The sequence below is a fragment of the Elaeis guineensis genome, chromosome 6, assembly GCF_000442705.2.
Source record: "Elaeis guineensis isolate ETL-2024a chromosome 6, EG11, whole genome shotgun sequence".
Lineage (NCBI taxonomy): Eukaryota > Viridiplantae > Streptophyta > Magnoliopsida > Arecales > Arecaceae > Elaeis > Elaeis guineensis.
The window spans coordinates 4,006,917-4,029,091 of record NC_025998.2 but is presented as its reverse complement, the minus strand read 5'-3'; the positions used below and the strand labels follow the sequence as shown (position 1 = coordinate 4,029,091).

The 22,175-nt window shown below is 37.0% G+C and overlaps 2 protein-coding genes across 10 annotated transcripts; one reads left to right on the top strand and one right to left on the bottom strand.

Moving 5' to 3' along the window:
* Nucleotides 1-749: 749 nt before the first annotated feature.
* On the bottom strand, nucleotides 750-12,806 carry LOC105047583 (zinc finger CCCH domain-containing protein 8). 2 transcript variants are annotated; one of them, XM_010926568.4, is made up of 12 exons: nucleotides 12,321-12,806; nucleotides 9,978-10,225; nucleotides 5,687-5,746; nucleotides 5,483-5,581; nucleotides 5,332-5,382; nucleotides 5,035-5,253; nucleotides 4,396-4,433; nucleotides 4,247-4,293; nucleotides 3,991-4,124; nucleotides 3,817-3,870; nucleotides 3,072-3,215; nucleotides 750-1,101 (listed from the first exon to the last, which is right to left on the bottom strand). In XM_010926568.4, the coding sequence occupies exons 1-12, from the start codon at nucleotides 12,685-12,687 to the stop codon at nucleotides 913-915; spliced, it is 1,650 nt and encodes a 549-aa protein (XP_010924870.1). In that variant the 5' UTR covers nucleotides 12,688-12,806; the 3' UTR covers nucleotides 750-912. The 2 variants fall into 2 exon arrangements, with proteins under 2 accessions (XP_010924870.1, XP_010924871.1); XM_010926569.4 differs by having other exon boundaries at nucleotides 3,991-4,094.
* A 340-nt stretch (nucleotides 12,807-13,146) lies between these two features.
* Nucleotides 13,147-21,898, top strand: LOC105047584 (membrane-bound transcription factor site-2 protease homolog). 8 transcript variants are annotated; one of them, XR_012141985.1, is made up of 12 exons: nucleotides 13,147-13,295; nucleotides 13,747-14,053; nucleotides 14,269-14,334; nucleotides 15,265-15,331; nucleotides 15,954-16,052; nucleotides 16,128-16,231; nucleotides 18,034-18,190; nucleotides 18,441-18,521; nucleotides 18,595-19,044; nucleotides 19,403-19,720; nucleotides 20,736-21,244; nucleotides 21,324-21,898. XR_012141985.1 is itself a non-coding variant. In XM_019851069.2 (12 exons), exons 2-11 carry the CDS (start codon nucleotides 13,965-13,967, stop codon nucleotides 20,895-20,897), a joined length of 1,593 nt encoding a protein of 530 aa, XP_019706628.1. In that variant the 5' UTR covers nucleotides 13,147-13,295; nucleotides 13,747-13,964; the 3' UTR covers nucleotides 20,898-20,934; nucleotides 21,011-21,898. The 8 variants fall into 8 exon arrangements, 7 of the variants coding, with proteins under 7 accessions (XP_019706628.1, XP_019706627.1, XP_073115050.1 ...); XM_019851069.2 differs by having other exon boundaries at nucleotides 20,736-20,934; nucleotides 21,011-21,898; XM_019851068.2 differs by having other exon boundaries at nucleotides 13,914-14,053; nucleotides 20,736-21,898.
* Nucleotides 21,899-22,175: the final 277 nt, after the last annotated feature.

Genomic DNA, 22,175 nt, shown 5'->3' with positions numbered 1-22,175 from the left:
AGAAGGGAAAAAGAAGATTTTTAATCATGTGGAGCATTTATGGCCAGTCACCCGTCGGGTAGCGGGTAGGGGTTCGCATTAGCGGGAAGAGGCATTGGCTCTCGCCTGCGCGATCATAGAGGAGAATATCATTGCTTAGAAGGACCGATCAGATCCCCGACCCCTTGCTTCTGGCATCGTTGTCACCGCACCATAACCCCTAAAGGGACGAAAGATAGCGATTGGAAACAGGAGAAATAGCTAAATCACCAGAGAGGATAAAGTAGGACGCAGCGAGACAGCCTAAAAGTTTTCCCTCCAAACACTCTTTCAGAAGTTGAACCAAAACCAACATATTTTGCAATGCATACATCAAATACGTTTCTTAGGTCGATATTATCTTCAAAGCTCCATTTCAGCTTCTTCCCAGTCCCTGCAAATGCAGAGACGCCTCCAATTTATGCAAACTTATGCAAGCTGCAAAGGATTTGACACCATACAATTGTTTTCTTAGATGAACTTTTTGACGACAGACCACTTATATGTTACCTTATATTTATGCCCTCTCATCATTTACCACATTGTTTTGCTGAATGCCTTCTTCGTTCACACTCTTAATCATCAATTACCACTGAGTTATATGTTGCATTAAGTTTTTCTTGGATGAACTTTCTGAAGCTGCAAAGGATGAACGGATTGTTTTGCTGCATGCCTTCCAAGTACGAATGAGTTGGACTTTTAATGCTCCAATATTGACACTCTCAACACTATAACGATCAAGCAGGAATACTGGTTGAAAACAGCCAGCAGGTAAATCAAGTTCATCAGACAATCAAGCAAAGCAGTCATTGTCTTCAATATGTGACAATCCTTAAAACCTAGTGACGCCCAAAGGAAAAGTTTACCCTCACACACAATGTGGAAATTGTCCTCTTACTGCAGTCCCTCAGCCAGTGCAGCAGCAGCCTTGTTCTCCCCACCGTCAGTAGCAGAGACACCAGTTGCAGTCCCACTTCCAGTTGCCATTGCTATGGCCTCTCCCGGGGGTGGGTGGTCGAACTTGCATGTTGCACCAAATTTGCATGTGCCTGTCTTCATGTAGAAGGAACAGATAACAGCACCCTGCAGTAACAGTGGTTTCTTGATTAGTGGTTTAAACTCCTCGCTATTTTAACAGTATGTGGGTTACTGCAAACGATAACAAAAAACGATGCCTCTCTACAGAACAGTATTTGTATCTCACAGTGGAACTTGTAATGTATTAAATCAAGGTACCCCACCTCGGTTGTGTCGGTACACTCGGTATGGGGGCAAGTTCAGCATACCCAGTGTCGGTATGCCCCCATGCTGCATACCGGCACCGAACCGATATGATATGGTATGCTTAATACCGCATGGTTTGGTAATGTATTGCATACCTTAAATTGAATATGTAGCTGGACCATTGAGGAGCCATTGATGAATTTCTACTCCTATATGATTTTTTAATATGATTTTCACCACGTAGGATAAAATATTACTTCAATTAGAACAAATAACTGTATCAAAAAAATACCATACGGCATTCTTTTTCACGCATAAACAACACCAGAACATGAAATTAGAGTTCTGCAACAGTGCTGCAATGTTTGCACTCGATGAACCATTAGGATGTAACTAGTCTAGCATATGCAATGCATGTGACAGGTAGCATACATGGATGTGAGCCACCAATTTGATTGAGGTTTTTCATTTTATTGTCAATGCAATTGGATATATACACTTCCAGTTATGGTAAGTGCACTTATTCTCTTTCTTAGAGCAAGGATTGGACAAAGTGGAGTGTGTTAGTATAAGATGGAAATAGTTGTACAAAGTCAACATGAATAATTCATAAATGCACACATGGAGAGGCATCCTGGAGGTTGGATTTGGTATTGCCAGAGATACCTTATGGTCTTTCAATAGCTGAACAAATTTCATTGTATCCTGTCAATTTTAGGAAGATGAGAAATAACTATTTTGCTCTAGGTAATGCTAGATAAAGCAAAATTATGATCCAATAGAGTACATAATCTCCAATATGGAAGCCCAGCAGCGGACTGTGAACAGACTTTTTATAACCGGGCTTTCAGGGTAAGTCTACTTTTTGGATCAACAGCTAAAGAAATATCCATTTTGACATCCAAAACTTGATTCAAGTACTCACTACCGTGTCCCACAGCTCCAGCCAAAAAGACAGGACTGTATATACAGCAACTCAGAAGTACCAGCTTGGGTGGTGCAATAATATTTACATTGGAGATCCAAGTGAGGTATAAGGGTGGCGCCAGTGAGAAATTCAATAATGATATGCCTTATATTCTCCCAGCAGTGTACTTAAAAATATGCAAAATCAGGGATCCTCACATATACAGATACAATAAACAACAGAATTCAGATCATTTAAATTCATAAAGGACATGCAAGCTGAAACAAACCGTAAGTACCAAATTAGACCACATCATGAAAAAAATCGATGGGCAGAATCAACATGAAAAAAGACTTATACAATGATTAAGAGAATGTTGGTCAACTTTCCTATTGACCAACTTACCCATCTTCTCACGTTTTTCAAGATGGATAAATTACTTTCCATGGATAACATTTACTCATGAAATGGAAGGTAAATCTTACCCACTTAGGAGGTGGCTAATTTATTTTCCCCTCGATCCGTAAAATAGCTATTTAATTTTACTCCTAAAATACCCCATCTTGATTTCCAATGCCTCCATCATTCAATATTCAATAACTTAGTCATCCACTTTCTCCAAACTTAAAAAGTATAAAGGATATTATGGGAAATATAGATAAATTTTAGTAACTTACCTAGAAAAATAGTAACATAAAAGAATATAGGTAACAAATTTCAAAACCACTTTCCCATACATTAAAGGACATGAGTAAATTATTTTCCCGTCTAAATATTACCTAGAAAATATTTACATAGAAAAATATAGATTCCCAGATAAAATTTTTACCCACAAAAGAATGGACCCTAAGTGGATTAACTTCTAATCCCATGAACAAAAGACAACTTATTAAACAAATGTAAAATGGTTTTGGCATGTTACCTCTCTCCTTGGCAGCCCTGCAAGGGTAAGCTTGACATTCTGTTGAAGAGACTGCTTTACATCTGATGACGGTGCTGACCGGTCAATAGGATGGTGAAATTTACATCTTTCTCCAAACTTGCATTGTCCAGTCTTCATATAGAACTGCATCCTCAATTGTAAACAACAATTATCAAAATGTTTTAGCAAACAGGCATCCTTGAGACTTAGTTATATTAACATGGCTATCAAAACAAGCATGAGAGAGAGGGAGGGAGGAGGGGGAGAAACTCATGACAACATAAATATGGGCACAGAAGGATTACTGGTTTGATGAACAAGGTCAAGGTAGTCGAATCCTAAAATGACATTATATACTATGAAATAGAAAAGCCATCTGAATAAGATGAGAAAAATCTTATGCTGTAAGCACTATCAAGGAGTTTACTACTTGATTTTGTCCAACATGACAACAAATATTATGTTATAGCTAAGACAGGTTAAAATGCTATTGCTAATAGTCAGTGTATGGCTATACATATGGGCACATAAACATGGGACGTACAAGTAGCAGATACTCCAAAGCATCTGATATGGTTGCATGTGGATCTCAGTAACATATTGATAATTTAGAAATCAGTATCCCATAAATAGACCAGCATATAAAGACAAATTCTTGGCTACACTTGTAATTGGTCCTAATGTCAAATGGGCTCTTTGATGCAGTAAGTAGACCAGCATGAAAAGGAGGCTATTGATAACATACATCACATTCAATTTCTCCAGGCCTTTGCGGATAGATTGTAGGAACTACTCCAAGCTGCATCAGCAAAAGGGGTATAAGCACACCTGCTAATTATATGCAATTTGGCATATAACAGTGCATCCAAAAACACTATTTAATCATCATCATGATAGCTATTCTATTTCATTATCTTACTGATGCTTGGGCTGACTGCAGATTTATATTCTGTAAAAGGCTAGCAGCTGGATTTAATACTCCAAAAGGCAAATTAGTTGCTGGAGAAGGTATAACAGCTTGACCTAAAGCAGATGCCAATGGTGGATTAATTGCTGCATAAGACACCCATCCAAATGACTGCTATTAAAAGGTATAAAGATAAATGTTGAAAATTCAGTAACATTTTGAATCCAGAAAGCAACATGCATGCAACAATTAACTACAAATAACATACAACTTCTGTCAGGGTGGTTGTATCGGCAAGTAGCACCATATTTGCAGCTGAATAACAAAGAGAAAGTAAGGTTGTGAAATATGCCTAAATACCATAGACAAAGAATGGGACTTAAACGGTCAAACTTGTAATCCTGCAGAAAGTTTTACCTGCCAGTTTTGAGGTAAAATGGACAATCTGTTTCACCCTACAATAAAAGATGTAAAACAATGTAATTTGCTGCATGCATATCAAAAACAGTTGATCTTAATTACTTAAGCAAATGTAATTTACTGCATGCATGTCAAAAACAGTTAATCTTAATTAGTTAAGCAAATCAACTGACTCGTATTACTGGGATTACATAGCAATCATTTCTAGAAATCTCTTTGCTGAAATTACTGAGATGCAAAGCAGAACAATGATGGTATATGAAGAAATTTTCTAATTGCCAGATAAACAGAATATAAAACATCTGAGCTCAGACAATATTCAGATATCACATAGTTGCCTGCAATGCTATGACCAAACAAGCAAACAATTTTGTTAATCAAGTCATTGAGTTGTGGTACCCAATGACGTGGGATTAAATCTCACCTACATCCAGGTAGCAGGACGGGCCATAACGCCCTCTTTTTTCTCAGAAAAAAAAGCAAGCAATTTCAATTGCTATATAGAATCCCAAACAAACTCCTTCAAAATTAATTCTATGTGATAAGGCCATAAGGGAACTGCCAGTTTTGAATCATTAGTTTCTTTACATGTTAACATGACCAGACAAATGCCAACAAACATTTATATGATTTTACCGGTCGTATAGGAAGTCCCTTTGAATTATGCAACAGAGCGGGGGTGATTGGAACATGCCCATTTGCTGGCTTTGGATCTCCTGCGGCACCATCATCCTTCTCAGATTCCACCTGCCCTGTGTTACCAGTATCTTCTCCATTTGGTGGTATCTGAAGATCCTTTGGATGATGAAATTTACAATTTGGACCAAACTTACATTTCCCAGTCTTCATATAGAACTGCAAAATATTTTAAGTTTACATCAAGAAGAAAACAAGTAATCCCACAAAGGAATGCAAAAAAACTGAACAGCTCACCGAACAAAATGGCTCTGATGGCCTCTCTGGTAACACTGAGTTATCAGGCCCCTGCAGTTCCATAAAATAAATTTGGAGAAAGAAGAAAGAGGAAGAGGGTAGGGGTGGATGGAAAACCAGTAGGTGCATGAAGCAGAAACCAGGAGCCTACCTCTCCACCGACTTCACCAGCAGATGCATTTAATATGTCCTTCGGATGGTTGAACTTACATCGTGATCCAAATTTACATTTTTGAGTCTTCATGTAATACTAGATATCACAGGAACAATAATGCAAATTATACACAAAAAAACAGAGGGCTTCATGGAACAAGCAACACAAACAAAAAGGATATGAATAAATCAAACTCCTTACAGGACATTCAGGTTCTCCTGGCCTCTCAGGAAGAGATTCACTTGTTGGGACAAGTGGGACCTGCAAAAAATAGGAAAAAGAAGTTTTTAAAAATGAGACAGAAGATCATACTGTTTATTGTTTAATATTGGAAAAAAAAAGCAGCAATTTGAGCTCATAGCCCAGATTCTTCAAAAATTTGGCAATCTGGCCTGGCTTACTACAGTCTAACAAAATGAGGTCATCTTTAAACATATAGGGTAAATAATGTGATCTGGACATGAAACAGGTTTCTAATGCTGGTGTCTGAAGGAATCTGGCATGGGAAGTTCTAATGAAGCTGTTAGGTCCATAAATCTGAATGCTATCGACATGTTACAATATTGTTTTGTTTTAGACTTGACATATTTATTTAGAAGTGTCTGTCATCGGTGTTACAATTTGTTTGTCAATGAGTACTAAGTACTCATTGCTTGAACAAATTGTTTACCAGCTCTTTCATTCTAGTTGTAGAATATTGTTAGATTTGGATATCAAATAGACATCTGAACTCCAAAAGTTTTAGTAAATATTATACAGATTGGTTTTAGTAAATATTAAAACAAACTGCCCTTATATGCAAAAGTAATTTTTTTAAACACCCACTCTCTTTCTCTCTCCACATATACTCAAATATTTTTCTAACGCATCCTTCCCCACAGCCACAAACTGGCATTTTTTTAAAACTCTGGTAGCAACAGAGTATTTCATGAAATGAGTCAAACCAGGTCAATTCAAGGCCATGGGCTTATTATAGCTTACACAATGTCACCTAAATAAGAAATATAGATTATTCATATAATCTAATAAGAGCTTCTAAATTTGTATGCACAGCCATCAATATCCACTTTTTTCATCTTCTGTAGATCCATGCCGGTGATACATACCTGTAACAGTAACATAATGAGACATATAATACTCAGAGCTACAACTTTCAATTATGCCATTAATAATATTAGAGAGTAACTAGCCAGCTGAACCCTAAAAAAAAAAAAAAAATCTTATCAACAATATGACCAACTTGGAACATATAGTTAGATATTGTATAACTTCTTAGTTTCCATAATCCCAAAAAAAGGCTTCTAGCAGATAGGCCTAACAGACTTTCTAGCTCCATAGAAAGTACATGCACCCAGTGCATTCCAATATCTAAAAAGCCTTGTAGTTTAAAGTGGTTGCCCCCCTCATATAATAAAACATAAGTATATTACCATATCTGCCAGAATCTTATTATATTATGCAAAAGTCTGCAAAACCTAACATGTCGACCACAGTGGATTTGAATTCTTCAAAAGAAATACCAGGCACTTTCGATGAGGTGTGAATGACCCCATCATATTTAGCAATCCATACACATTATCCACTTGATGGAGTACAAACATTATACAGTGACAAATTAAATTTCATAGTTTAATATCATCATAATTTTAAATTATGACACCTGAACGGCAGCCTCGTCTATAGTCATACCAGTCCTTGTTCCAGCTGCCAAATAGAGGAAAGTTCATGAGGTGTTCTTTCCATCTCTTCTTCGACATTAGAATAGCATTCAAGTAAACGATACATGCTAGTCCACGAAACTAGGCTTTAACAATAGTTCCTTTCATGAAAAAAGATGGTGCATTAGAAAAGAAAAATAAAACAAAGGACTAGGAAATGATTCTTGAGAAAGTAATGTCTAAAACCTTAACGCATTGCTTAGACAAGAATGAGACGTCCCAAAATATAAGAATTTTGTTTATCTTTAGCATCTTTTTCAAAGATAACTTTTCTTGCACCACCTTCACTTATCTATTTGTTCACAAAAAAAGTAGAGGAACATTTTCCTTGACAATTGTGATATTAAACTTCCTCACTGCAAAATGAGCCACTTTAGACAGGTTCATCCAAGGTTCATAATCTTGGCATAAACCGGTACCATGTTAATACAATGTCGGTACACCCAAAAGGTTGGTTCAACACATCAACACTCGGTATGCACCCCACATCGAGTGTCAGTTCCATATCAATACGGTATGGTACCCCTAATACAGAGTGGTATGTAACAGTACTGCGAATCTTTTCACTTATTTAGACCAAAAAATATTGAATATCAATGAGTTTCATATCATTTATTAGCTATTCATTGCATATTTGATCATATCTATGCAAAATAAATAGGGGTGCAAGTCTGATTTGATAGAAACATAGGACAGCCACTACTTACAAGCAAACTATTCCTTAAATGTACAGAAATTGCTTGAAAAATATAATCAAGTATCGCAATTTCAGTACTGAATTGGTATGGTACAGTTTCGTGTCGTATCAGCATTTGGACTACAAAAATTTCAATATTGATTCACTATTTTTTCATTTTTTATTTTTTATTTTATTGGTTGTTATGATTATTTTCAGGTTTAGAGATCTTGGAAATATGAATTTTAAGGTTGTTTCAATGTTACTTGATTTCTTATTGATCCCAAAGATCATATGATTGCTTGATCGATGCAATTATAATAAACAAAAATTAACAATTCATAGTTTTTATCTTGAAAATGCAAATATCAAATAGATTGAATTACCAAATATGTACCAACATCTAGTCCCTCATGGAGTGTCTATGCCACTCACAGATGTCAAGATCTCATTTATAATCAGGACCAAAATACAACATATCATAAAATCATGCCAAAATACAAAGTTTTGGTATAACTGTAAGGGGAACATGTAAGATCTTAGCTTGGATTGGGGTTCAAAACCACAAAAAAATTTCTCCCCTGATATTCCTCACCTTCCACAATTCCCGTCATGTTCTCAGCAGAAAAGATAGGAGAAAGGCATCAAGATGCCTTCTCCTTCCTTTTTGCTTATGTGATGGCTCAGGCCAACTCAAACAAAGTTATACCAAGTAGAATGTTCTGCTCAATTTGGACCGAGTCCTAAACCAAACCAGCAAACCAATCCGATTTTGCACCAATTTGGGTTGGGTTGGTTTTGCAGCAAACCTTGATTACAAATACTATCATATAAATGGTTATTAAGATATTGAATGGAAAACTTGAGAATAATAATAGTGAATGTCTCCTAATTCTAACTCGACAAATCACATTTCACAGACCAACTCATGAGTTGACTAACATATATTAGTACAAGTTACCACCTTTCAAGCACAAACAAGAAAATGCAAAACAAGGCATACATTTTATGCTTTCAAAAGTCTCCCAATAGAATATTAATTCACAACTAAAGATGATTTCTCTAAATTCATACTTGTGTCTGTACCATACATATAAAGCCACTAACACAAACATTTAAACCCATCTGAACTACGCACTAGATGGATAACCCAAGTGGTGCTCTTTACACACACACACACAAAAACATATATGTGTGTGCGTGTGCCTATGCTAATAAACTCAAGCTGAGCTAACTTGTGGATAAACTTTAACCCAGTTTTTGAGCATCATGACTACCAAAAAGTACAAAAGCTGATATCCTCAAATTCAGCTTTGAAATGAGAACTAATAGCCTGCACTAACTTGTATGAATCAATGTCGTAGGAATGATTTTGGAAAGGAGTGCTCCTGACTGTGCCAGAATTATTTCTGAAAAAAAGTGATTCACATCTCTTCCTATCACTTCCATAAAATCTTAAGATGAAAGATTTAGAAGTTTGTAGTGGGCTGCATTCTGCATGCGGAAGAGTTATTCCTAAATACATCCATGAAATAGTATTCTATAGGAAACAAATGGGCAAAGGATGTTCAAAGCTCGCCAGCACTAATAAATAGATCCAAGATATATTTTATGACAACAGACATGGACAGAAGTTCAAATCCCATGCTAAGAGTCTACCCACTCTCTACTCAAGCAAAATTTAGTCTATCACTTATGTATTATGGTGCTGAAAATAACCTGAAAGACTCTTTCCAGAATGAAAGTAAATTGTTACTATAAAATAATTACGAAAGTGTTAGCTTTCCAGGACACAACACAAAATGCTATAAAAAGGCATTATGAGTTATCGAATAGATACGTATATTCATGTATATTAAGCAGTATCCTCTTGAGCAAAATATGTTGGAAATTTAAATATTGTAATCATAACATAGTAGAATTTATAAAATAAAGATCAGACAAATTTTTGATTACCAGTATAGTGTAAAATAATAGCCAAATTGCATTGGTCCATGTAAAATAAAGACTAAATATGATTTATGGCGTTATTATATACTAATAAATCAACCATGTAACTAGTACCCACTATATAGAAATAGCATTAATAGATGGTCACCTCTTTCCAGTCTGGGATTCCACCCTCAGGAACCCAAATAGGATGGTCGAACTTGCAGGAATTTCCAAATTTACATGTTCTTGTCAACATATAGTGAGTACAGTCCTTCTCTCCTGGTCGCTGTGGATATATAGGAAGATTGCTTGCAGTTTCAAGTCTAGAGCGTTTGACCAAAGAATTTGAAGAAAATAAAGCATCACTTTGCCCAATAGTGTTATGGCTTCCCAGAATGCTCTGATTGTAGAGAGCTATATGTAGATAATACAAAAAAAATTATAAAACTGCTGTATACATAGATTATATTACAAAATCATACGTTGAAAATAAATAATATAGTACTGAACCTGAATGCAGAATATCATAGAAGATCTGACTACAGTGATACAAAATAAATCGTCCTATATACATATGATTCAAATATAAAGAATAACAACCCATCTAAAAGTCATTGATCATGCTACTTTAGTAGTTGTGCAGTCACCGATCACACTAATTCAGTAGTTTCACAGCATAGTAATATACAAGCTAGGTAATCAAACTGTTATTGTACATAATAAAATACCAACAAACCAAAACAACCATATTACGTATGTACATAATTGGATTTCAATAATAGTAAATTACATAAAAAAAATATGTGAAGCAGATTAAATCTAAGTAAGAAGACTTTGTACTCAGGTTGGGTCATCAGTTGCCCAAAATATCTTATACTTGTTTGGACCCTAAGATCCAAAGGTGGAGGAAATGGAGATTCACTTAGTAATATATAAGATGAGATACTGCTACTTAGGGCATGCTTGATGTTGCTTCCGTTTTATAACAGGAGAATGAGAAGACAGAGCCCATCTTTTTAGCTTGTCCTAAAAGTGCTTTTCTGACTTTTTCTTACAAAAAATACTTTTCAAAAAACTTACAAAACATTTATATTTTAAAGAAATCCTTTTTTTTTTTGTTCTACTTTAAAAGTCAAAAAAGTACTTCCTTCAAGCAATACTAAGCATGCCCCAGGAGCAATAAACTAAAACGATTGCCTACAAAGAAGTCCTGCAGATGCTCATGGCAAGTAGTGCTTTTTTCTTTTCTTTTTTTTTTTTTTTTTTTGTTGGGGTGGGGTTTTTTTGTGTGTGTGTGTGTTGGGGGGGGGGGGGGCAGCGTTGAGAGTAGGGGGCATACATATACATATATGATGATTGATAGAACTCTGTTTCTTTACCAAGTAACAGCAAAAACAAGTTTTTGCCGAAGTTCCCAATCAATTAGCCCATTAGTTGATTGAGAACTGCAGCAGATTTCCTAAAAGCCATGATGTTACCTCATTAAACAATATGTATATTATTTGACTACCGTAATTAACATCAGATAATTTAGAGAATACTCTTCTTACAATCACGAAAATATCAATAAAATGTGCCAGGAAGACCCCAAATCATTAGTAGTCATGTGAATACCATCACCATTAATTTGACTCTTCATTCACCAACCTGTTGCCCTTGTGAACTTCTTTTAACAACTGGTGACTTGATGCAGTTGGCACCATTTATTGGATAAGTTAATTAGAATGCAATTTTTTTCTAATAAATATTTCCTTCAATATTTTTATGATAATTCCCAGTGTCTACATATTCTTACCATATCTGCCACAAACAATTTGTGGAACACATTTAAAGTTTTTGTTTTTAATAATGCGACCTTTCACAATGTGAAAATTGCTCTCACAGATATGAGCAGGACAAATGGAAGATTTGTTGAAGCTACTTGAGAATATCCTCACAAAACAAAAGTTGAGTACCGGCCAGAAGAATTTTGCAGTGCAAGCTCAAGAAAAGGCCATGTTAGTGAGAATCAACATACTTAAAAAAAGCGAGTTAATATGATAATACCAAATGACAAAGAGAGTTAGAAATAACAGGCAAAATCCTAAAAGGTACTTGAAAAAAGCATGAGATCAATAAACCCTAGAAACAAATATCATGAATCTTTTACCATCAATGTGAAATAACAAAATCTTATTGTTAGTTGAGATATTAAATAAGGCCAGCGAAGCCCTTTTTGCCATCATTTCTAGTTCGTAGTCAAAACCCTCTTATTCAAGAAAAAAGAAAAACTAATCTCAAACCATCCAAACTTTCAGAGCGATCTCAAAGATCCTCTCAGCATCATCCCAGAGTATAACCACCAAAACACCACTCCTTGATTCAAGTCCAGATGATAGGCCTTTTGCCATCGAGTGTTATCTCAAACCAACAAGCCTATCAGACTTCACAATGCCTCAAAAAAAACATTCTTAGAAACAACACAAAAACGATCCAACAAAACCAAGGGCAAGGGCATTGAAAACCTAACCTTCCACAGACCGTTTTGCACCACCAATCGCGGACGGATCCAAAGCCGAACTCGCGTACAACGCCGCCGACGACGCCGTCCCGATGCCTCCGCCGATCTTGCCCGCCGCCGAGAAGCTCCCGGCGGCGCCGAACCCGGCGATGTCACTGCCGTGGAGCCTCAAGGATCCATCTCCCGCCTTCGAATACAGAGATGACATCCGATCGGAGTACATGACCGTGTCCGCGGCGGCGAATGGGTCCACGCTGGAGAGCCTGGATGAACCGCCGTCGGAGAGGTAGGAATTGGTGGCGCGACGCGAGTAGAGGGAGGAGGCCCCACCGCCTCCTCCGAAGCTCGAGCCATAGTTATAGATCTGGTTAGACATTGACGGCGAGAGCCAGGCGAGACGAAAGCTAGGGTTCTGAGAGAAAGGAGGGGGACGAGCAGAAACAAGAAAATAGAGCGAAAGGGTAAAGGCCAGCAGGGGAGTAAGCGCCACTTAGGCGGGATGATCCAATATAGCTTAAGATGGGTTAAATATGATTAAAAACTAGTCTGGGTGATCGTCTGCGGCTGATAAAACGTGGTTCTCTCCGTATGCTAAATGTTGATTGGTCTCTACGGTGGGGCCCATGCAATGCGGTGAACTCGTCGCGCTGCTGATTTGCTCACATAACTGCACCGTGTCTCCATTCGCGCACGTAGAGCCGAGGGCATGGGTTGTGAGGTCACGTGCATCGTAGTTTCACGTTTCAACATAACCAACCCCCCACACCTGTATGAACTAATATCGGCATGAAGATTGACGACATTAGTCAACTTAACATCACCAATTTTACGGAAAACCCGTTACGAAGTAAATATTGTCGTATAAGCTTCTTCCGAAGTAAATAAATCTACTACTCTATAACCAGCTCTCCTCATCTCCATTTCTATGGCAGAGAGTTGGGCCTCTCCAATCGACGTTAAAACCTCGCCGTCCTCCTGATCCTGGTAAGACCATAACGGTCCTTAATGAGTTTTCCCGGCTTATGGTTTTCGCATTTCTCCTCCAATTTCTCCATCCATCCCTCACAGTGGTTCTTTCCTTCCTTTCCTACCTTCGTTCTCGTCTCCTCACGCGCACATCGTCTCTCTCTGTTTTAGCTCTATCTCAGCCATCGGTTAATCAAGATGCCATACCATCTTTCACCACATGCTCTATCTTTCTTTGAGGAGCGTAAGATGCATTCTCGCTGTTTGAAGAAATGCCTAACCAACTCTACTTGTCGTTACTAGCTTGTGTTCATTTAAAAATTTTAAACTTTAATGGTCAGTGACTATTGCCATTGCGGATCCTTGCTCTATCTGGATGCATCAATAATTTCCTAGAAGTTGGACATTTAAGTTGGATACTTATTTCATGTTATTAGTTAACCTTGATTCTTTTATCTATCCTTGCAAGGTTCTTGATTGGGAGCTGTAAAGCCAACGTGCATAGAAATTAGGATTGCTCTGACTCTATGATTCCTTAGGTCACAAAAGTGTAGTGCTTAAAATTACTTCGCTAGTAGCAAGGGACAAAGTCCTAATCATCCATAAAAAGAGAAACTCTGTCTCTTTCACACCCAGGAAGCTTTTGGAATCATCCATCTACTCCCACCAGCGAGAAGAACCCTAAAAATGGCAAACCGATGGGCGAGAAGACGCAGAGAGGTGCAGACCCACTTGCCATTGCACATCAGCCATCCATCCAGCTCCATCTCGTACTGGTATTTTCCTCTTTCTCTCCCAAAATGTCTTGAGGCTTGCTACCAACTAGGCGGTCACATAGGCAACTGCCTATAACAATTGGGTGACTTGCTAATCCCTTGGCTGTAAAATTGCTACCTCAGTCTTACTAAACTAGAGCAGTTGCATCTTAATATTTTATTCTGTCACAATATTCTCTATGCAACTTATTGAATTGAATCTCATTAATTTTCAGGTATTGTGATTTTAAGATATATAACCTCAATGAACATATATTCTCTTTCGGACGCCGATATGCCAGGTTACTGACCTTCGCAAATTTTTTCTGGCTTGTTTTCCTTTCATATTTTTCATTCTTTATATTAGATGTGATATATATGGTCTATACTTCATATATTGTTGTTTTGGCCTGTGCAAAATGAACAAGCTTGTTTCAAGTTCTGAAAAAGAAGTGAGAAAGAAAGAAAAGCTAGCATTAACTATTTAGTAGCTAATTTGTCAGAGCACCTTACTCGACATTGTCATCCACAAATTCACTTGATGTTTCCCTATGAAATCATGTTGTCTGTTTGTCTACATCATAGGTTACTCACCCACTTCTACTGTTTTATCTGGGAAAACTCCGGTTTGAGGGGAAAAGTGAAGACCAGCAGAGGTTCAAAGTTTCAGGAAATCAAATATTGCTAAACCAGTTTTGAGATGCATAATGTAAGGTTTTCATTGATTGCTTGTTAATAAATTCTGAACCTAGTGATGGTTAGAGTATCTATGAGTCTAGGTTATCCCTTTTCATCCTTTGCAAGTTTATGGCTTATGACAATCTTTTTGCTTAGCACAATTTTGACCCATTATTATTTACACACTTAATATTATAGGTCTTTTGATGTGTCATATGCTCAGGACTCTTGGACAATTCATGACACCTTGTAGAACACCTTGTTATTTCATATGATTGTGCCATGATCACAACATCTTTCCATTCCAATACCTGACTCTTTATGCAAAAGAATTCAAGTCAAACATTACACTAGAGGAGGTCGGCCAACTTTATTATGTCTATTCATTAAGCTGTATGACATTACATTACCTAATTTCACTAACAATTCATTCTTTCTACTTATGTTTACTTTTTGCTATCATATTCTCTTGCATGCAGCTTTTGAGTACTTTACATTGTCGTTTAGAACTTGGCCTGTTGATTTTACTGATTGCACAATTTTTTATTCAACAGATTTCTGCATGTTTGGTTCACAGTGGGAGTTGCCTTCAGTTTCATTGCTCTACTTGGAGTTTCATTGGTTAGAGATGGTTTTTTTATTTGTTGCATAGTTCATGTACCATTGAAACCAACTATCTGTAAACCCTTTAATTATATGTTCTCTACGGATCTAAGACTCATCATCCTTCTGCACTCAAAACAGGGTTATACATAAGTTAATGAATCAATGAACTGCCAATAAGCTTTGGATAAAGCATCATATGGCAGAATATATTGATAGTTCCGGAGACTGAAATTGTTTGTTATTAGGTCAAAGTGTCATACAACACCAGCTGACTCACAAGGTCAATGGTTGTGTCCCAGAGCCTGTATTGGCTGGCCTATTATTAACAGCCTTTAATAGTTCAAACTATGACCTAAGAAGCACGATGCAAACTAAACCTCTTTCACCCTTTTGCAAATTTATTGTGTTATTTTGATAAAGACTTTTTAAAGAACTTCTATAGTTTGGTATACCAATATTATGGTGTATATGGATCCTTATCTTGCTTCAAAGTGTGACTTTCACTGGTTCCTTGTCTAATGATCCATGTTCAATGTAGTTTCCTCGGTAATTCACGTCATGAACTATTACCAGTTATTTTTGGAGGCAAAATTAAGCAATCCTGATTCACTTGCTATTTATTTTATATGACTGGCAGATGCTACTCTGGGGTTCAGCTGGGCCTTATCATCTCCAAAGCAGAGATATGGGGATTAATGGTCTTTCAGTGAGTTGGTTGTTTGGGTTCTCCAGTTTGGTTAGTATTAGTTGAAAATATGGAGTCTGCATGTCTGAAAAATGCTGGAATATTTATTTATTTTCACTTATATAGGTACCTGGATTGAGCTTATCAATAATGGATGTTGGCATTATGATAGTTTCAACACTGATGTCTGTTGCACTACATGAGTTTGGACATGCTGTTGCTGCTGCAAGGTCATTCCCATCCCTTTAACTAATTGTGTAGTCTTCCAGCCATTTGATACATATTGTTTTATTGAAAGAAGCAGGATACCAAGATACTGCTTATTCTCGCTGGTTTAAGCTGTAATTTTGTTAGTAAACATCAGATGCAACTCCTGATTTGCAACTTATCTTGGATAACAACTGTACAAAATTTTAGCTTTCTTTCCGCTTTACATGATGAAAATATTTTACTAGTGATGGGTGTCATATTTGCTGTGTCTTGAGATCATTATTTAGATTGTAAAACTGGATGCATCAAAGAAAAGCCTTATTGTTTTCAAATATACAGGTAATCATGAAAATGATGTCAAACTATGGTTGCTTTAATTTAAATCCATAAATTATCTCCACACAAGGCCATGAGGTCAATGTATCCAGAATCTGATTTGTCTTCAAAAGGAAGGTAAACAAGCGAGAATACAAGAAACCAAGAGGACTATGATTTGAACCATGTTCACATCAGATCTATCAGCTCTATTATTATGAACAGCAAGAGGCCTTGGACCACTCCTTTAAAGCAAGATTCTCACATATTGATGATATAATTGTCACTTACAAGTGATTGCATAGGCATGAAAGAAATACTGCAATGTAAAATATAAATGTGAGTGTGATGAATTCAGAAAGTAATTTCTCAAATAGCAGTGGTTTGACTTAGGATTATGCTGATGATTCGAGAAAATTAGATGGAATAATCACAGAGCCATGCTCATCAAAGGGAAGTTTCATTTGATGTTTTTCTTGTTGTTGTATTATGCAGTTCTTTGCCTAACTTTCCTCAAAAAACGATACTATATTGCTGAAAATGGTAAGCTGGTCCGCATAAAGAATATGGAATCTGTTAATAAGAATTTGTAGTTCTTGAGGAGTAATGAACTGCTTCATGTGAAGCAACAAATTGAAGCCTGTTCAGTAATCCTGACAAGCCTCAGATATCCTGCACTTAGCATGGAAGCAAACCTTGGATTTTGTGGATTGTCAAGCATTTACTAATTGAAATTATTATGTAATAATTAAGGATTTTGGATCTTTTATTCTTGGTAACCATCCATTGCCATCAACCATCAATCACTGTCCTAATTATATTGTATCAGTTCTTTTACCTTCTCGCCTTTCAATCCTCTTAGGTTACTGCTGATGCCACTGCAATCTTTCCCGAATCTGTTACTTCGTATTATCTTAAACTTCTTTTCCTTCCCTTACAGGACCCTCGGATGAAAACTGAGTACTTCATTTATACTTCATGGAAAACTTAATTCTCACTCCATGTGTTTTCCGTACTTCCTATTATACTCTTCGTCTAGCTGACACACCTCAACATTCTTATCTCTGCCATGCCCATCTTGTGTGCTTTGACCGTCTACAGTGCTTAACATTTGAATTATAGAAGATTGCAGGAAAGCATCATATTGAACACTCTTAACATGCAACTCATTCTTCTAATCTTGCAATGCAGAAGATGTTGAAGCTTAATTTAGATCAAGCTTGTGAGAAGTGCACGATGCAAATGATGTTAACATAAACTTGTAAGCACTTATATTTGTTTGAATGTAGAATGCCACAAACACAAATTAGCACTCTGAATTATACTATATTTGTGATATGCTTGTGCACTCTTAAATTTTCAGTTTTTAATGGTGATTCTGATGCTTTATAAATGACTCTCATCATGATTGTACAAGTAAAAATGAGTCCATTATGAACTGTCGGTTCAATAAATTTTTTTAGCTTCTGATGGCTAGTTTCTCATTGCTACCATATGCATTTTCAAGAACAAACAGTGAGGGCCTTCCAATAGAGTACATTGCCATATTCCTAGCAGTCTTGTTTCCTGGAGCCTTGGTTGCTTTCAACTATGATATGCTACAGAGTTTACCTCATTTTGCCGCCCTTCGAATATATTGTGCAGGGATCTGGCATAATTTAATGGTGAGTTATATTTTAATGTAAATTTCCCGCAACTGTATGTCAGTTCTAACCCAATATCCTAGCTGCTATGTTATACCTGTCAGATTTGATGTAGTTATAGGTAGATTAACTGGTAAAATGCACCATATGCGGTTGTCATGACTTAAATGTATGGGGAACATGTTCCTAGTTTGTTGCATCAGTTTGCCTTTTGTCATGACACTGCCTTATATATTTAAAACAGCAATGGTTATGTATGTCTTGTTTCTAGTTTTGTGCAGTTTGTTTGCTGACAGTGTTCTTACTTCCTCTGATGTTGCATCCTCTTTACATACACAATGAAGGCCCCATGGTAAGTCCCTTCATAATTAGTAATTTGATTCCCACTGATATTCTTTTGTTTCTGAATCATTGTGTTGCAACAGGTTATGGGGGTGGCCCAAACATCTGCCCTATCTGGATATTTGTCTCCTTATGATGTCATTATATCGTTGGATGGTTCAAACATCAAAAGTCCTCAAGAATGGATGAACAAGATGGCTCAAGTTAATGCCCAAATACTTCCTAAATTTACCGACCTGGAAGAGCCTCTACATTCTCAGGCTGTTAGTGGTAGAAAAGGATATTGCATACCTAATTCTTGGGTAGAAAATAGCAGAAATGACAAGTTTTCTTGTCCTGATGGACTTACAGCTTTTGTGAGCATACCCTGCTTCAATTCAAGCTTGTTAGTTAGGAGCATCCATGGAGATGGTGACAAGAACAAAGTAGAAGATAGACAGTGCTTGACTGCTCAAGATGTTGTCAAGTTAAAAAAATGTGGAGATGAATGGGAACTGACTGGAAATGATAGAAGCCATTGCGCATGTTCAGAGGTATGAAAACTTTTACGTAATGTAGATTACCACCTGAGGACCAACTCATCCAGGTATTTTTACTTTTCAAGCTGGCATAAATCTTAAAATTTACTGTTTCGGGTTGCTTGGTAATTGGATCAAGCATCTTTCAAATGAAAATCGATTACTTCCTTAAGAACCATATGGGTTCGTGAATGCATATTTTCATTTTTATTATCTCTATTTCTGAGCATAAATGCATCCTGGTCTCTTTCCAATATATAAATATTGGTGGTTTTTCTCACCTATCAAACTACCATAAAATTATTTTATTATCTTTTTCATTAGTGTGGTTTGATAGTATATCTAATCATATTTATTTGTACGATGGCAACAGGAAGAATCTTGCATGGCACCTGTTCAGATACCAGGCTTGTCATGGGTTGAGATCTCTTATTCAAGCCCATATTCCACAGAATGCTTGCAGAAGAGAAGAAATTTATCATCTACTGATTCTTCTGGATCAACTTCATGTGGAGGTTCTTTTGTATATGTTGGTGATGTGTCCTCATTGGCATATTCCATTCAATTATCAGCATATCAGCCTCGATGGGCATCAATTATTTTCAGTGCATATTTACCATATGTGCTGGAGAAGGTTTCGGCTTGTACCTTCCATGTGTCTGCAACTTTGGGTTTACTAAATAGCATGCCGGTAAGTCACAGTGCTGTATGTCTATTTTCTGAAAATTCTCGTGCATCATGGTTGTTTTGCCAATTTATTTGTATTATTTGTTCTTTCTACATTATATGCTATATTTGCAGAATGACACTTATTAAATACATGAGAAACCCTTGCTAATTTTTTATGTTAGCAATAGTATATTTCCCCCTTAAGGAAATATGTTTTTGCTGAATAACACTATATATACAAATGAATTTTGCTTAAAAAATCAACTTAGTTATTGATTTTGCAAGAAAAGGCCTGATTTTTTTTTTTTTTTTGCCAAACAAGACACATTTAGGAGTCCCTTGTTGTTCCCAGGTCTTAAGTCTTACAGGTGTGAAACATGGAAATAACCTCTCTACACATGAGGGTAAGGCTGCATTCAGCTAACCCTGCTAGATCTCATAGTAGTGAGAGCTTCGTTTCCTAAGATACCCTTTTTTCGTCTAAGTGCAAAACCGGCAATACACAAATTTAAAATGTCGAAAACACATTAATTGAATGCCTGATCCGCATATCTTGAGTATCCAACATTCATTTGTTTAGACTATGGTGCATTTGGTGCTAAATCCAAGAGCAAAATCATTGGAAAGACTCTAAATTTGAATCATTCTGAGAAAAAAAAAAAAACTGAATTCTGATCTTTTCTTGCAAAACCAATATTTAAGTGGATTGTAATGCAAAGTCCTCTATATGAAAGCTAACATGTGCAAAATGGCTTCCACCGTCTTTCTTTCACGTTTTCTCAGCAGTCAGATGTGTTGTCTTTACTTGTGAACCTCTAACTTGTGATTAGATTTAGCTCCACCATTTCATTGTGTTGGAAAATGTCACTTTATTTAAGTTGTTTCACCTATTGAATTCTATAAAAAGCTGTAGCTTATCCATGAATTTCAAATTTTCTTATCGTTTCTTGTAGCGCATCTCTCAGTCTCAAGGATGACAACGTACACAATTCTATTCATTTTAATACCGCTTTCTCTAAACATGCATTTTTTTATAGGTATATTTTCTGGATGGGGAATCTATTCTGGAGACTAGCTTTTGCTACATCACCTGGCTAACTCCAAGGCGGCGGCATAGAGTCCTTCGATCTTGCCTTGTTGCAGGGACTTTCTTATCCACCATTACCATTCTGAGAATTCTGTACTCCATACTGATATGACGGAATTAGCTTACTTTGAATTATCACAGGCCGTATTGTGAGTTGATCTCTCCTTCCTTGGATTTTTCATCAGATTCTTGGGAGTTAGATTCCTATTTCTAAAATTTTTACAGAGAAGACCAGTTGAACTTGACAAAGTTCTGTTGAAAAGCTCATCACCAAATCGGTATTCTGCCAGCTTTGACATGTAACAGCTGACCTTGGTTCTGGGCTTCATCAATTTATGGTCTCAGCATATGCTTGCCAGGTTGTAAAAGTCCATACATTGCGGACAGACGTAGAATCGTATCCAGCTAGAGACCCTGTGTCGGAACCATGTCTAAGCATCACGTGGGAATCAGCTTAAGGTATAGTTCTCAAGCTGCAACCTCATTTGGATGCTCTGAAAGAGGTTTCACTGACTGCCTGAGTCTTACCCAAACCCAGCTTCGGGTACGTCTGGGCTTAAGACCACGTTATTTCGGGGCTTCCATTTTGCTCTTTTCTCGAATCCGGCCTGGGGCAAACTGACGGCGAGCAGTCTACGGCGCTCTGCACCATTACCAGGGAAAATGAGGGGATCTATACGCAGGAACTTTGGCAAACTAGTCCTTCTAACCATAATATTTTGCTGCAGACTTATGGTCATCCGTTGTCTTGCTTTTTCTGTGGGGGAAAACAAAAATCTAAACTTCTCTACATGTTCTTATATATATATATATATAATTTATTGTGTTAGAACTTGGAAGCCTTGTGAATTAGCTCTCAAGTATGTGTTTGAAGAGGATCATATGTTTTGAAGAAATCTACAGGGCCTCGCGTGTTGCTATGAGTGAACAACGGAAAATGTACAATTGAGCAAAGGATCTATGATCGAGGTGGGCGTTGTTATCCCTTTTTTTTTTTATTTGTTGTTGAGAAATAAGAGGTGGGTGTTGGGGTCCCTGAGTTGTTGTTAGTAACATGTACTCTTTTTTGGGTAAAGTTTGCACCATGTACTTGAATGCGTGCATGGTTGCTTATCCGCGTGGGTTGCCATGTATGTCATGCATTTCCTTGGACATGATGCCATGTGCATATTTTCCCTTGCTTCGCACGAATAGAGCAATCGACAGGTACTGCTGTCGAAGAGAATTTTTTCACTACGGCAACCAAAAAATAGCATTTTTTTTTTTTCCTGGAACCTTCATACAGAGAAAGACGGGTTTGTTCGAATTGATCCTAGCATCCAGGTTATTCCTAAAGTATCATTTGTTAGTTATCTAGTTAATGAACAATGTCATCACAAACACAAATTGT

Coding starts and splice junctions, on each gene's coding strand:
- LOC105047583 (XM_010926568.4), bottom strand. CDS start 12,687: ATGTCTAACCAGATCTATAACTATGGCTCGAGCTTCGGAGGAGGCGGT. Junction 10,226..12,320: donor TGCAAAACGGTCTGTGGAAG/GTTAGGTTTTCA, acceptor ATCTACATATAG/CTCTCTACAATCAGAGCATT. Junction 4,294..4,395: donor TTTTACCTCAAAACTGGCAG/GTAAAACTTTCT, acceptor TTTGTTATTCAG/CTGCAAATATGGTGCTACTT.
- LOC105047584 (XM_019851068.2), top strand. CDS start 13,965: ATGGCAAACCGATGGGCGAGAAGACGCAGAGAGGTGCAGACCCACTTG. Junction 14,054..14,268: donor TCCAGCTCCATCTCGTACTG/GTATTTTCCTCT, acceptor ATTAATTTTCAG/GTATTGTGATTTTAAGATAT. Junction 19,721..20,735: donor GTTTACTAAATAGCATGCCG/GTAAGTCACAGT, acceptor ATTTTTTTATAG/GTATATTTTCTGGATGGGGA.